Genomic DNA, 16898 nt, shown 5'->3' on the forward strand with positions numbered 1-16898 from the left:
CAGTGTTCCTTTAATGCTCTGAAGTATGTGTGTCCACAGTTTTGAAATGTCTTTTAAGTATATGTTTCAAGTTAATGCATTTTTAAATTGAGGAGGATTCTCAGTAGGATTTTGAAAAGGAAAGTGCTACAATTCTGCTTCTATTGATGGGGAAGTTAAAATTCCCAGTGGGAGCAGTCGTAGGCCAAGGCTGAGCATTTCTGAAGATCCCACCCAGTACTGGAAACTCCCTACGTCAAGCTGATATCTTTGTCTCTCTGTATTAAGTGTTTAACACCACAGAGCTATAGCCCTCAACTTGAGATAAGAAAGCTTTTCTGTGACAGCAAGGGCTGACTATCTTTAATTCCTGGCTATGGAGAAGATGGTTTGCACTCCCATTACCTTTCTGCTGCTATTTATGGGAATCTCAGGTGTATTGGTTCGGTGGTGTTTTCTGCAAACATGAAAGAGGGAGAGAAAGGATGAGCAGGTACTCTGAACACTGAATTAAGTTTGGTGGAGTAGGATTCACCTCTCTTCCTTCAGCTTAGCATGTCGTGGGTACTTCATGGAGCTTCCGCATTCTTCAGTTCCCTCTGTGAGGCTGGGGTAAGGGGTCTCATATCGCAAAGACCATGGCTATGGGGTAAATCAGGACAGTGAAGTGTTCCAATCCTTTTATAATGGAGGGCAGGTACATGGCTCAGGCAGTCTGGAAATTATACCCCTCCAAACCAATCTAAGCGTTGCATACTGGCAGCTGCCAGTTAATCAAGTGGACCTACTCTGCTTAGAAATACAGTGCAGAACAGCAGACAAGAGGGAAAAATACAGAAGGAACTTCAAGACGCAGTCTTTCAATTTATCTCACAAAGACCATTGAAAGGGAAATGTTTCCTGAGGCTGAGACATCTCTGGGTGACTTGGTTACACGCTGTAATGCGATAGCCATTGGGAGGCCTTTGCAGTGAGCTTGTAGCCCAGTGTCACATGAAGCACTGTTGGCTTCTGAGGTGGTGAGACCCCTTGCTTCATTACATTATCTTTGAGAAATTCCAGGGGACTTGGAAATAAACAAGTGCACAGTCCTGTTGCTGTGCCTGGACAGGGCTGGGGTGGTGTGTTTCAAATAAGAAATTGTTTCATGCCTACTCAAGGCTTAGTCTGTGTGGCTTTATACATTCTCTTTCCACAGATGGCAGCACCCATAGGAATTATTACTATTGTTTAAAATACTAGTAATCACTTGCTTTCATGCCTTTGAAAGTATAAACAGCCTGTTTCAGGGGTATGCTTGCCACAGTTGTATTACTCATACTCTGTTTCTTGCTTTGTTTGCTGGTAGAATACGTACACCAATGCAGACAAGCTTTTAGAGGCTGCAGAGCAGCTGGCTCAGACTGGGGAATGTGACCCTGAAGAGATCTATAAAGCAGCCCGGCATCTGGAAGTACGGATTCAGGACTTTGTCCGGAGGGTGGAACAGAGGAAACTTCTCTTGGACATGTCAGTCTCCTTCCATACCCACACCAAAGAGGTAAGATGTGCATGAGGGTTTTTTTTTCTGTGTACTGCACAGTGCTGCAAGAGGCTGACTCTGGGTACAAACTGAAAATCCAGATAACATTGAAGAGGCATCATCGTTGTGCTAGACTGAAATCTAGTTTGCTTGATACATAAGAATAGCTGTTGTAAAGAGAAAACAAAATGTGAATGAAACACATGAGCAAAATAGCACAGTAAAATAAAGGAATTACATAACAGATCAAATGGTGCTTAATTCACAACTAGAATTTATGTCATAAAGCAAGAATTTTCTTGTAAGAACATCAGTTGATATTAACACACTAGATATAAACATGCTTGCAGGATGATACATATCATTAGAGGAATTCTATTTGAATGAAATGTTAATTAATGTAACCATTAAGTGTTACTGGAAATCTTACATTTTTTAATGAGGCAGACTTCACTTTTCAAAATTATGGGTAAAGAGCAAACAGCCACATACTGATACAGTGAATCAGTGAGGACCTGAATAAATGCAATTTAGCATAATTGAAAAATATCCAGAGATAAGGCTGTCTCGCCAGAGATACAGTGGACAGGCCATCAAATGGGAGGCCACTGGGGATGTAATTAAAGCATACTTCACATTTTTCTGCAGACCAAAGGCCATTCAGTGATGAGTGACTTTTAAAGATAGGCTTTCTGCTGAGAGAGATGGAATTAGTCAGAATGGTTGTTTTCATGGTCTGTAGCGTCTGTTTGCAATAGCACGCTTAATCAGAAAGATGTTAGAAACTGAAGCTTTACCTTGTGTTTGTTGATTTACGTGTTACAAACAAGTTGTATGCAGCAGGTCTTAATGTGCTGGGGAGCCTCCTTAAATAGAGGGTGTATGCACACATTCGTACATATGTGTACGTGGAAGATGTTGGAGATTCAGCATGTCTGTTATAGCTGTTGATACATGAGGGTTTTCCTTTTATGTCCTGCTTCAGAAATATATGAAGAAAAAAAAAAAAAAAAAACAACTAGGTACTTTAAGCTTGTGAATAGTATTATTGTTTCCAGTGTATCTCAAATGATTGCAGCTATTCTGGTTTGCCACAGGGGAAACTTAATTGGTTATTTCCTCACTCAAATTATTTCATAACAGTTTCTTACTGTGATTAACCTTGCCTCACCTATGCAGGTGGTGACTAGTCATGCCAGGAAGCTATCAGTATAATGTTTTCTATCATCTAAATTTCTTCTGATGATTCCTGGTACTGAGTGGCCTAATTTGGGTTTGGGAACTAAAGCTTCCCTGTGTGAAGGTTTTGGGTTGCAGTGCAGAATGCTCACCTCTAACCTTCTCCAACAAGAAGGGAGCTAGCCAGCTGCACTCACCTGGTTTCAATGAGCCATGTTTTGGGGGTATAAAAATGCAGATGTATTAAAACACCAATCTTTTCTGAAACTATTAAAAAGAGAATCTTTTGTAACAGCATCAGTGCTGTTTACTAGGTATTCAGAGTGAACCCTTAATCTCAGTCTTATTGTCATTTACCCTTGGGACAGATGGGTGCTGTGATGCCCCCTAAGTACTTGCAGTCAGTTTTAGGGAGATTCGGAGTGGACAGACTCTTCTGGGTGCCTAAGCTCTCACACTCCAGAGGGACAGATGAGGGAGCTGTGGCATAAAAGTGGAATATAGCAAAGTCAGGATGGATCCAGAGATCCACATTCATCAGGGCAAATGATAGCTATTAGATTGGATGGAAAGAGGCTGCAAAAGTTAATGCAGTCTCCTGCAGCACCTTCCCCCCAATATCTGGAGGATGCACAGTAGCTTTTTGCAAGAAAAGTTTTCACATCTTCACCCCTGTGTTATCTCCACTCCTGGGGAGGCTGAACACTCGGGTCATTCAGTAAGTTCACTGAATTTATTTGTGTGCCTCCTTCAGTGGTGCGTTTCTGCACATATACATGTATTCTAAACTGACGTGTTAACCAATGTATTTTTTGTTTTTCAACATGAAAAACAGATAGTGGAATTTGTCAAAAATGAAGAAATACAAACATCTTTCCTCTTCCACATTGCCTCTGATAATATTATGTCCTTTCTCTGTTTCATATCTGAACTCAACTGATTTCTTCTCAGATTCTGACCAGGAGATGCACACCGCTGTGGTGAGAACTCCCAGCCTACAGGGTTGGGCTGGACCCAATGCAAGTTCTTGCTCTAGCCACCTGCCCAGGCCAGACCTGCACCATCCATGCTAGTTTCCCAAAATTGCTTAAAAGTAAATCCACCGTATTAGCTGGCATTTCAGTCCAACAAAGATAACATTAGATTCCAATTTTAAAGGTAGGGTTTATCAAGCAAAATTCTGTTTGAGTCAATGGCAGTTTTAGCTGAGCTAAAGAAAGAGTGTGGAGTCAGATTTAAATTCTAGCAGATGGCAAGGCAAAAATCCTTTTGCTACAGCAGTGAAATACAGGAACATCTGAGATCCATTGCTGCTGTTTTACCAGGAGGCATTCCAGCTACAGTGCCAACACATGCCTCCCTGATTAACCCTGCTCTCCTACCTGCAGCCTTGTGCTTGGTACTGTGCTGTACTGTGCCCATTTAAACACTTCACCTGGGAGTGTCTTGGGGCAAGGAGAAAGCCGTTTGGCTGGCATGTTAGGGTGTTTAACACCTGGCATGTTTTGCATTATTCTAAACGACATTATTAATTACTTAATACTAACTGTCATTTTTAATTTCAGCCTTTGTAATTCTTAAAGAAACCATTTCTTAAACTATTAAAGAGTATTTCTCTTATGTCCTTGGAAATGAATAAACAGTTGGCTTAGTGTTTTCTTGGCAATAATGCAGGAAACTATGGCCTAGATGTATTTTTCATCTAACTTTCCCAAATTCTCATTATTTCTTGATATATTAATCTACTGAGACAGAACTGGTGAAAGGGAGAGTTAAGTAGAAAGAATCAGTCTTACTGACATGTTTTTTATGGAAATATCCGAAATATCTTCCTGCAGCAAACACGTTGCTTTTGACAATCTTCCTAGAGCAGATGAATTGCATTTCTGATGCAGTAATTCCCAGAGTGCATCGACAGTGAACTTCTCACTGCTTCACCTGTACTCTGCTCACCTCTTCGTCTCCATGTGTGACTACTAAGATTTCCAGCATCTGAGAAACTTTCAACAGCTCCCATTTTTAAAAAGCCATCTTGTCAAATAAATGTTTCTTTTAAAAATCTTCCTTGCTAGAATTTCTTCAGGACAATACATAGTACTGAATTAAATTTAAATCTAGATATCCCATGAGCAATGAAAGCTAGGAGCAATTTTTTCTTAATACCACAGTAGACCTGAATCACTGCTCACTTCATGTCAAATAATCATGATAGGATTCTTTATGCTAAACATTGACCTATACAACTGAGGGAATATGAAAGACTAACAATTAAACATAACAATAATTCGGATTTTTTTTAAGCAGTCTTACTGTATGAATACATGCAATAGGCTGAAATTATGACTTTCTGAAATGGGAGAAACATTTTAGAAGCACAAATTTAGAGCAGTCCCCTAAGTGACTGTTAGTATCATAACTCATGAGTGACGTAGTTGTCCTATTGCCTTTCCTATAAAAGAGATGTTGTGTCTCACTGTCCTACAGTATTCATGATGCTCTCAGTGTTTAATCAATATTTTTATACTCTTTTAGGCAAGGCATTCCTGATGGTGTGAGCAGAAACGTGCTACCTTGGGAATCAAATCCAATTATCTGTATGGCAGGATAAAGTTATAAATTATTGTCAGAGGGAGAAATGCTTCCAACAGACTTGTACCTGAATCATTTCTCTCAGGATTAAGTGTGATTGAATTCAGGATCTTATTTCAGATCTAAATCAATTAGTGGCAGAATTGCCAGATCTTGCAATTCTATCACAAATCTCATGATGGTTGATGTTCTTTTGTGAGCTCTCAGCTTCTAGGATCAAATAATAATACAAGATTCTTGGCTGCCATTTCATTTTGTTTAAATGAGAATAGTTTTTGAGCCTCCTGGAGAAGAGTTCGCAGATGTGATAAGATCTCACCCTGCAGACTGAAAAACCTCAGTGCAAATAATTATTTGTCTGAATCTTAACATTTCACAGTTTTATATTTATGGTTCTGAAGTGGACTTTATCATTCCAAGTATAAAAATGTAGACACAAAAGGGCACTATCAACATTTCTATATCATTACAAACCTTTAAAATCTTTTTGCATAAATAAATAATGACTTAATATATTGTAGACGTCCTCACTTTCCCTACAGATTTTCTGTTTAGTACTCACAGTTTTGTTTTCTCTTGCTTAGAGAAGCAGGACGTAGTGCTACCAGCAATTTCTGATTCAGCTTCAGTCACAGGTTTAAACAACAGCATAGAAAGTCCCAGAAATTGCTTTTGTCAAGCAAGTGTCAAGGTTAGGCTACACTTACATATGTGTGATACCTGCATGCAAATAAAGTCTTGTCTTCATCTGCAGGACTTTAGGATTTGCGTAGATGTTTAAGAGAAAGTATACCTGTATTCTGTATGTAGCTGTAGTAAAGGTTTGTTGCATTACTTGTGTTGGCTGATCATGAAGTCACTAACTTAAAATACAAGGACAAACTTCTTTTTATTTGGATCCATTTACAGCACATGGGTCTTAACCTGAACACCAAAACAGTTCTGCAAATGCCTCATAGCTCTTCGGGATATGGAAAGCATGTCTTACCACCTATAAATTTCCCATTTTTCAGTGGGTTTCAGGTTTCCACCTTTGTGTTGCACCAAGCCCTGCAACAGAACAGTGAAAACCAGGAAAAGTAGGAGAGGCAGGTCCAGGCTTTGTTGGCTTTTGGTGGGTCAGAGCAGTACAAGGAGGCGCTCAGTGCTTGCAGTGCCATGAGGAGCCTGCCAGACCTACCTGACCCATAGAATTGATGATGAGCAAGCTCAGGAAGTATTTAATATTGAAAAAAAAAAAAAAAAAAAGAACTGCCAAACTCTTAGCAGGTTCTTACTGAACGTGTGCAAACTGGAATTTGACAGAGGTCTTCTGAGTGACCAAATTTGGGCAGATTTTCACAGGGATGACATAATATATGTTCTTTACATCAAGGGTATCCCTGCAAAATTTCAAACCCCTGCTTAAAAGCATGGAGTGTCTGGAGCATCTCATGCAAGCAGAAATAAGACTCCTTTTCTAACACAGGCAGAATAACTCTTTTTACCCCTTCCTATCATTCAGGACCTTTTACCTCAAAATTCATCAAGTTCAGCCTTAGGCAGATACCTGGTATGGAAAGTTTTACTCGGAACAGCTTGTCTGATAAGGCCATGTGAGACTGAGAACAAAGTCCTAGACCATTAAGTGTCAGGCAGCTTCCTAGAAAGACTTACATTATTTGTGTTCAGCAGGTCACCTCGGTCACCCCACAGACATCAGTGGGGCTACTCAAGTGAGTAATGGAAGTGGGTTTACCCCATCGTTTAGGAAGTGTTTTACTGCAGGCACTGCTAACTTAATTTTGCTTGATAACCAAGGGCTGTGAAATTAAATTCTCTCTGCTTCGATTGAGTATCATGATTAGGAAATTATTTTAATGTAGGTCACTAATTTTGACAGGGTTTGGATCTCGTGTTGAGGAAGTTTCTGGGAAGCAGGGAGCAAAAAGCTCACTGGCTAAGGGTTGCTGCTATTGACTCGAGTCAGAAGAGTTGACAGAATGAATCAAAGTTAATCATGGAGCAAACATGGCAGTGGTTCAGGGATATATCCTATCATTTGTGGTAAATTGACCCAGGATTCACAGTTAATCTTACTGAACTTAATAATTGGTTGTTTTACTTTAACTGTTAATATTGACATTTCAGAGCAACCACCCATCAGATTATACAGATTTATGATGAAGGGGATAATCAGTTCAGCAATTCCACTTTCTGGCAACTTCTGGAAGCTCTGAAAAGGTCTCATTCTGGGGACATGGTTCCCACAAAAGCACTTCTTTCCTGAACTGCCATCCTGGTCAGTGCTTTTGTTGCTTTTCTCATAATATGGCCAGATCTAAAACAGTGAAAGCATAAAACACTAAAATGACTCAAATTGGCTCCCTATGCTTAAAATGTGCTCTGACTGGGCATCTCATATGCCAGCATTTTTCAGGGTGTGAATGAAGACCACGTGTCTGGTTAAAAAGATTAAAATTTTGTTCCTTCAATGGGCTAAAATTTCCAGCTGAGATTTCTAAAACAGCAAACAAAAGCGGACTGTGAAAATACCTGCTCCTTCTCTCACTGCATGACTGTGAAACATCAGACTTTAAATTTATGCTTTTTACAAGTAAGAGCATGGTTCTTCTTGGGAGCTGAATCAGTGTAGTTTGATCAGAGGGAGTACTGTAAACAGAGAACTTGCAAGATAAGGTCAGGGGAAGAAGCAAATGCTTTTACAAGAGATTAAGTAAATGCTGTTGTTTTTTTTTAAAACAAGTAAGTACTAGGTTTTTAAATGTTCTGATGTTCCCATCAGAGGTGGATTTGCTGGCAGACAGCAGGAGATGTGGATGAAGGGAACAGACAGCACTGCATGCATCAGTAACATAAATGTATGTGTATGCTGCCCTTTGCCTGGAAGGCAGATGCCTTGAAGAAGACAGATGCTTTTCTTTACCTGCTAGCTTACCATTATGATTCTGGTAACTGGGGCTATAGAGATAGCTCTGCTAGTAAAACAAGCATTATTTTTGTGTGAGCTATGTGAAAGTTGACTCTGAGTTACTACTAATCAATTACCATGAAGCAAAAAAAAATAGGAACAAAACCCTCTTCCATCTCCAGAGCACAGCCTGTGGCTTTGACCCAAAGGTAAGCATTCACCAGTCATTGCTTTGTTGGTGGTTTCTTTGCAAGTTTAAATCTTTTCTGTAATGCTAGCAAAGCTCTGAGGCTGAGGGCTGAGGAATGAGGACAGCTGGGGTGGTGCAGTGTGCCACCCTTCCCTGTCGATTTGTTGTCTAGAAGCAAGATTTTTTTCGTGAAGGATTAAGAAGCTGGGAGTGGAGAGAGCTGTGATATCCTGGTATAGCACATCCAGATCTTGAGCAGAGGAGTTTGAAGTGTGGCCAGACCTCTAGTGAATAAAATTCTACCATCTGTGATCTTCCTTAAAAAAAAAATAAAAAAATAAAAAAATTGTAAGACAGAATCAAGCTAATAAAATTAAATGTCCAACCTTCAGCAGAATTGAGGCAGATGCATGGAAGATAAGTTCTTTCCATCTTTCTCCCATGTCCTTACCAAAGGATTCCTACAGACTTCAGTTCAATTTGTACATTGACAGCCACATTTTTCAGGCCTATTGCTGGTATTTTGACTGATTGTTTCCTATGAATCAAATATTACCAGCTTCAGAAAACCCTTGCATGTGTTTTGTGTGTTATGGAGATGGGACTTCAGCCTGTATGTCGTGCTCTCCAAGTAACAGCGGTTCATACTGCAACTAGAAGGGTGCTTTATAAGCACTTTTAAATAAGGGGCGCCAGCTCTCTTAAAGTACCCTTTTATTAGTCTTACAATAAGGAAGAAAGGGCTTATAATGAGGAAGGTGGGCTTCTCCCATTCCCAGTGTGTGGGCTTGCAGCTTTTGTTGTTGCATACAAAGGCAACAGAGTGGGCAGCCAGTGCCTGTGACAATTTGTGTAGGGAGTACTCCTCATCAAAGCATCACAGGAGCACCCCTATAATTCACTCATCACTCAAAAGACATGTTCTATTGCCTCTTAAGTGTACATGTGCAAGAGAGCCTATAAAACTAGTTTAAAATGGTTAATGTCAGCATAGTGGTTCCAGTTGATGGATTCCATAGGACTGTTTGGTAAGAGAAAGGTCGCAAGTTTGTTTAATCCTTAGCAAGTCTCAGAATGATTCAGAAGTGTCAAAAGTGATTTATTTCTGAGCTTCCTAGATTCCTTTGTAGAGCTCAAAGTTGCACAAAGGTCTCAAAGCAGCAGATCAGGGTAAGACTGCAAGTCAGACAGCAAATCTATTGAAAAAGCACAGAGGGAAGAGGTAGTGCAACTCCCCATATAAGAAGTAACAAAATGTTTAGAGTCAGGGAACAATTTAGAAGAAAACTTAATGGTACCTGGATTTACTGCTGAATTTGTAGAGCATATTTTGCAGCTATGGAAAGCTCCTCCTGCAACAAATTGTACTGTATTACACTGGTGTAAATCTGAGTAAATCTTTTGATGTAGGAAGAACTTCTCCAAGCATATATCAGTATGGAGATGTGCGAAATTTGATTTGCTTAGTACAATTACTGCAGCTAATTACATCCAGATTTGTAATTACAAGTAACATATTAAAATTATACTAGAAGGTGAACATGTTTTTGCAATTCATGATGGTAGCAGAAGCATAGAACATTTACAACTGATTCTTCAGTAATAAGCCAACTCTTCTCCTAGAGCAAATAGGCCCTGAATTACATTTACATGACCTTGGGCTGGGGATCTCACACTCCCTGATGAAAGTGTAACTACCCAAATCACGTTTCCCTTGAGAGGGGATTATTTTGTGCTGTATCAATCTGGTCCATGCAGGACTTGGAAAAAGCATCAGATGTTTAGGCATTGCAAATCCTTTTGCCATAGGCAAGGTTACTAATTAAAACGTGTTAGCATACAGAAGCACCAGATGCAACCTAACCAAGGATGAATGTCAAGAAATTGGCAAGGAAAAGGGAAAAAGCAAGAAAGAGGTTAGGAAGAGATCAGATTTTTATTTTTTTTATCACAGAACGTTCCCTTTTTTTCCACTCACCATTTCTTCCCAACCAGTTTGGTAATATTTGACATTACATCTTGCAGCAGGGTGTCTCACCAGCTGCATCTTACCATGGAAGTCGCATATTGTGGCATTTCGTCACATGTAGTGTCTGGTCATATCCTATCTTGTCACATTTTATTAGGTATGCTGTCATCATGTGACACTTCACTGGTGGCATGCGGTCACATTACAGCCCATCATTACATACATTGTTTGATGTGTTTCCATTGACATTTCCATCAGACCTTGAATATGCCTTTGTGACTTTAGAAAGTGTTGTTGAAGTATGCTCTTAATTTATAACCATCACTTCCTTCAATTTAAACAGCCCTGGATGCATTCTAAGTGCGAACGAACAATGGCTGTTGGAAATTAGTTATGCTGAGAAGTTTTGTTTTCTTCACCATGTTGGTGGAGAGAAATCAAGGAAGAAAAAAAAAATTATAAAGGCCACACAGTGAAAACAGATTCACAACAGGTACATGAACATATGCACATGCTGAAGTCCTGCCATAAATTAACCTGAAACAGAATCTGTTTCCCAAATCTATCTCACCTCCTAGGCTTTATGGGACCTCCTTCTGTGGATGGTAAAATAGCTAGATGTTTTACTGCTCAGAACGGGTTTGTATAAGCCTGGTTTAGGAGGGGGAAATTGCATGGATGGACATCTCTCTTTGGAACAAATCTGTTTTATTTTTCTCAGCATGCTCTTGGTTCTCGGCACACTTCTGTGTGCAATGCAAGTCAGGTGGGAAAAGAGGACCTCCATATTTCACTGAATTCTTCTCAGTTCTGCTTTAGCCTTGGTTTCTATGATGGACATTCACTTTATTGAGTTGGAACGAAAATCCTCTTGTGGCATTCACTGCAACACATGGCACTTTGCTGACGCTGTAAAGGAGTAGATGATATACCCTGGAAAGTTGCTTGTTTCCATTAACACCCTTGTTTTGAATGAAAAAATGTACAGTGGTTGTTCTCATGGATTGAACTGACTGTTTCTTTGCTTTTCCCTGGTCTCATTACTCAGTGTTTTTAAAATATTTTGGAGGCGGGGGTTAAAACTCATCAGTGACATTTGCACATCGCAGTGTACAAACACTGGATGTTTAATATTTATTCCAAACATGAAGGCAAGATTTTCTCAGCAATCTCTCTAGGTTTCAGATTATTTTTTTTAAAGTGGTCCCTTGCTCTAAGTCAGAAGCATTAATTTCTAGGTGACAGGCACAGATGTCCTTCAAACCTCCAGTAAGTGGTCTCATTAAGTACTTGAGTAAAATGAAGAGTATTGCATCAGATAAAATAGCTGAGAATAGAGAGCAGTATTGTCTCCTGGATGGAGAGAAACTGCCTGTGTTTTATAGCCAAGAAAGACAGAGAAGTTGTTACAGTGCATTAGAGAGGTGCCAGATGCTCCCCCAGAAGAGGTGGCTTTCATTCTTCTTTTCCACTGGCCTAGTAATAAGAAGAGAAGTGTTTTTCTTGTTGAAAGCCATGGTTACCTTGGTAAATAAAGTCTCAATTCTGGAGCCTCTATGGAGCAGCATGATCATTTTAGGGCTAGATATTTGCTTTAGACTTCAGCGCAATCAACACTTATAAAGCTTGTAGACTTAGTTTCCTTGAGTTTGATTTGCGGCTGGCTCTTTCTGATAGAATTAATTCAGGTTTTGCCACTAATGCATCAGTCTTTCCACATCCAGTTAACTGTACCAAAGCACAGATCAATTTGAAAAACAATATTTTTGTGTTTTTCTTCATTATTTTGCAGGATTTTATATATTTGGATTAGAATGTTTTAAGCAATACCATGTAGAGAGAATGTATTCTAAACATGTGCATCACTGGTAAACAGTCAGAGTCACTGCAGCTGGATGTGTAGATACTGTGCTGGTATTTGTAATGTCTGCAGCTACCCCCACACACACACACCTCCTTTACGGATCAGTGATAGATTAGCAGTAGTTTGGAACATGTATGGGAATGGGACAGGTGCTCACAAATGCTGTTCATGTAAAGAATAAAAAAGAGTTGGATTCTGCAAATATGACATAAAAGCTGGCCTGTGTGATATATCAAATTTCAACAAAAAATTGAAAGTGTGCATTCAGTCTGAGCTAGCTAGCTGTTTAAGAGAGTGTCACAGCTTGAATTAGGAAATGCACAAAGTGTCTGATGATTTCGCGTTTTAATAGTGAGGATTTTTAAAAGTAGTTGAATAGTTGCATTAGAATTAAACATCAAGCCTTAATAGGGACTGATTTTCTGAGTTGTGACAAACACAAACAAGCCAGGATGTGATTTCTGTTTCACGATTAACTCTGACTTTGGTGCTGTGGTGACATGGAGTTCGTCTTCTCATTTCTGTGGCATTCACAAATGGGGCTTGGTGGTAATTTATTTCAGGTGCCATCAGTTGTAGCACATAACGTAGGAGGTTTTTGAACCTGGTTCCTATTGTAAATTGTTCCTGAAAGATCTTCCTAATCTTATTAATATTGACTGATTCTTTGTATTAGGATTTCCCAGGGATTGGTGGAGTCTAAAGGATTAGAGGCCTCTGAGTCAAGGATGACCTAGATTCTGATAGCTTTTATTATGCAAATCCTTACAATCAGAGGTCATTTATGGGAACATCTGAAGTTAATGTGAGTTCATATATCTGAGTGTTCTCTGAAATTCACAAGTGTTTCTGTTCTAGGTGAGTACAGTGCAGTTTATTAAGTATTTCAAAAATGCTTTGAGGTAGAACATGATGTAGGATGTTAAAAGTCCAAATCCTTTTGGCTGCTGCTGACAGATTGGTTCTGGAGACACTTTTGAAAATGGAGTTTCCTCTGAAGTTCCAGTGGGGGGGTTGGAAATTTTATTCCCTGCCCTTTCTAATGTGATAATTTCAGGAAAATGGAAGATTGCTACCAACAAAGCAAGTTATTTATTTCACTTTCATTTTAGTAAACGAAATTCCCTGAGCTTTTTTTTGTTATCTTAAGTGGAAAAAAAAATAAAAGACAAAAAGCAGCAAGAAATTAAAAATATACTGTCTTTCCCAATTCAAAACAGAAGAATGCATGGCCATTTTTCTCTTCTATATTTACAAAGTGCTCTGTGACTTGAAGATCTGATAAGCAGAGAAAATAATATTTCCCCCCAAATGGTCCTTGCCTGTTATAGTCCAGCTGTCCCTGCTGTTTCAGCGGGAGCAGGGATCAGCTCAAAACCAGGATGATTCTGAATGTGACTCATAGATAAAGGCACAAACACATTTTCCTTTACAGCGACTTCTCAGAGTTCAGCACCCGGAACTCAGGCCACAAATGGAAAAGCTCTCTGCTTGCTTCTTTAAATATGTTCTCATTATTTCTTCTATATTATGAGGCTAACTACTTAATTATATTTTTCTTGTATTAATATTTGCCTTTTTATATCATGTCTTTCCTCTGTGAAAGTGAAAATATATAAATAAATGGAGCAGACACATTCCATTTTAGGCCAGTAGTAGAGTAGGAATTATGATTATGCTACTTATGAATAAACAGAAGGGTTCACCCTAAATATTCAAAGCTGACTCTGAAAAGCTTAATGAAAAGCCTTCAAATTAAGCAGAGATTTTAAAATGTATGAGTGGCTTGTAGCCTATCAAGCAAGGAGTCAGTAGCAGAGGTGAGGATAGGGCATAGGGAACTGGGCTTTTTCTTCTCTGATATCACCATACATGCTGGGACAGGTTCTGGTTTGTATTGTTTTGTTTTAGGTTAGGGTGGCAGCCTTAGGTTTGGACCCTAACTGTGAAAAGCTCTATCAGCTGGCACTTGGAGCATCTCTCTGTTCCTCTCGCTGTACAAGGACAGGCAGAATTCACAATTGCAGAAGAAATCCTGTAGGATGGGGATCCAGTGCGTCTCGTTCTGAACAGAGACGTTTTTACCAGCTCTCTTGCCGCCCCCACACAGCGTCTGTCATCTGCTTCACGTGTACCTCCAGCTCCCTGTGAGACAAATTGCTTTGCAGCTCCCTGGGCTGGCAGCGCAGCATCCTTTGACATTCCCCAGGGCAGTGGTGCGGCGTGGTGCATCCTGCTACCTCGTGGGATAGACCAGCAGAATGTGGGTTAATGGGGCAGGCATGGCACAGAAAATAGTCTCTCTGGCGGAGTCATTAGGATTTGCTGGCAGATTGCCTGCTCGGTTGGTGCAATTTTACACTCACTTTTCAGAGAAAGCTTAAAGGGGAAACCTCTGTTCGCTCTGAGGCTTTACAGCCAGGAGAGGCTGGGGCTTGCTGCCACTGTCCAGATATCTGCTGAACAGCTGGCTGGAAATTCTCATCTGAGCACTTACTCAAATGATTTTGTTGTTGTTGTTGTTTTGAAATTGGTAGTCAGGACTGTTTAGAATGAATGGATCTGTGTGAGATAGATTGGTGAGATTGCTGTTTCCTATTTCTGGGATTTCCAAAAGGCTGAGGTACATTTAGGGGAGAAAAAAAAAAAAAAAAAGGGAGAGAGAGAGAAAGCAGAACACAAAACCTTCTGCCTGGGAAGGCATAGCTGAGCAACTACAGCTATACTTCAGTCAGTACTATACACACATAACAAATATTTTAGGTCTCAGTCCTGCAACAGGCTTCAGCAGCATGTGAAATTAATAGGAGCTGATGGCACACGGCTCCTGAAAGGGCTAGGTTATCACAGCTATAAGACATTGTAATTCATTACTTGTGTTAAAGAATTAATAGGAAGAATATCATTAGGCTAGTTGTTGTCATATATTAGACTGAAACACACATTAGTTTTGGAAAAAAATATTATCTGATACTATATTTATTTTACTTTGTAGCTTAAAATGGGATTGCATCAACCAGTATTGAATAACCAGTGTCTTTTTGTCTTTAAAAACTTCAGGTCAGTTTTCCTGTGAAATATGCAGCCCTAGTTAATGCTTTCTGATCTGGAATTAGAGAGCAAAAGGGTTAAATCTCAATCCCTCTCTGATTTATATTTCCCTCCCCTCCTTCCCAGCTGTGGACATGGATGGAAGATCTGCAGAAGGAGCTCTTAGAGGATGTCTGTGCTGACTCCGTGGATGCGGTTCAGGAGCTCATCAAGCAGTTTCAGCAGCAGCAAACAGCCACCTTGGATGCAACCCTCAATGTTATTAAAGAAGGGGAAGATCTAATCCAACAGCTCAGGTAAGCATCCACCTGGAGGACAGGTGTTGAGAAATCTGGTCTTTGCTGTGGTTTGGGTGTGCATAAATGGGGAAGTGTAAGTTTAGGATTAATGGGGAGAGTTTATTCATTCCTTGCTTATTTATTATTCTTCAGTTTCTTTGAGTAATATATTGAAATTGCAATGAGTGATTTATGTGGACTGATTAGAGTAGTCTGTGGATCAGCATGGGTTGCTGTTTGACAGGGAGATTATTTATAGGCACAGTGAAGTGAATTGAAACAAATGCGTTTCAGGTGAATATTTTTAGTTGGTATTTATAGAAGATTGTTAAACGGTTGTGAGCTGAGGCCTTGTGATTTATGTGGTTACTCCTGGTGTAAAAGAAGTGTATTCCTCATAGTAAAACATGCATGTCTAACAATCTTTGCTCTTTTATTTTGCATGCAGCACCCTTCTATTTATCTTTGTCCACGAGGGGTTTATTCTTACTGTCAAGAAGGGTTCTGTGCTGCCAACTCTATTTGCATTATGAATTAAAATTCATTTTATCTGATTTGAAATACACAAAGTGACTGGCTCAGAGAAGTTGGGTGTTTGGATTTTTATTTTTTTTCTTCCTCAGTCTGTAAGTGTAACAACTAATATCTGCAGAGCACACAGTAAGCTTACCCCAGAGTTTTAGTTCTGAGAGCTTTCTCACTTGTTTTTACTTACAGCAATTTTCTATACCTTTAATGTCATTGACAGCAGTGGATTTTTCCTGCCTTCTAGAGATGTTACTGAGTTCAAAACCAAGACCATTGAGTCCCTTGTTCTTGAGATATTTCTTTATTTATTTTTATTTATATTGTTACATATTCCCCTCATCTGCCTGTATATAGTGTTAATATTCTTTCTACATGTGTAATATCCAAGTGGTACAGGTCTTATGTTTTCCTCCCCAACCTGAGATTTTTGAGTCTGATGCCTTCAGTTCTTGCATAGGAAGAGCCAAAGGTGCCTATTGCAAGGTAGTAGTGAAGCACCCTGGTAGAACCCTGCAGGGTTCTAGGTCTTCTACTACAGCCACATGCTGAGCTTTCCTCTATACTTTCTCTTATCACCCTGGATGTGGAGTCTTCTCCACTGGTATGGGGGGGGGAAAAAAAAAAAAAAGAAAAATAGATTTGAAAGTCTTTTCTACGTTTTGATTGTCATTCAGTTTTAGGCAGCCACAAGGAGAGACAGACTGTATAAATGCCTCTTCTTGGTGAATGAGGCTTACCTGCATCATGGAGAACATGGAACCCAAGTGGTATTGTTTGCTAAGACCAGAGTTGGGAAGAAGGGATCACAGCTAGGCTCCATCCATCCATGCATTTTTGC

At 39.7% G+C, this 16898-nt stretch overlaps 1 protein-coding gene across 19 annotated transcripts in view; it reads left to right on the forward strand.

Moving 5' to 3' along the window:
• KALRN (kalirin RhoGEF kinase) overlaps positions 1-16898 on the forward strand; it is a 496146-nt gene that overhangs the window by 290352 nt on the left and 188896 nt on the right. For all 19 annotated transcript variants that reach the window (XM_072040793.1, XM_072040795.1, XM_072040794.1 and 16 more), the window contains 2 exons: positions 1328-1519; positions 15381-15550. In XM_072040793.1, coding sequence (XP_071896894.1) covers positions 1328-1519; positions 15381-15550 — 362 coding nt within the window. The remainder of the gene's footprint in view (positions 1-1327; positions 1520-15380; positions 15551-16898) is intronic.

Source organism: Anas platyrhynchos, chromosome 7, assembly GCF_047663525.1.
Source record: "Anas platyrhynchos isolate ZD024472 breed Pekin duck chromosome 7, IASCAAS_PekinDuck_T2T, whole genome shotgun sequence".
NCBI lineage: Eukaryota > Metazoa > Chordata > Aves > Anseriformes > Anatidae > Anas > Anas platyrhynchos.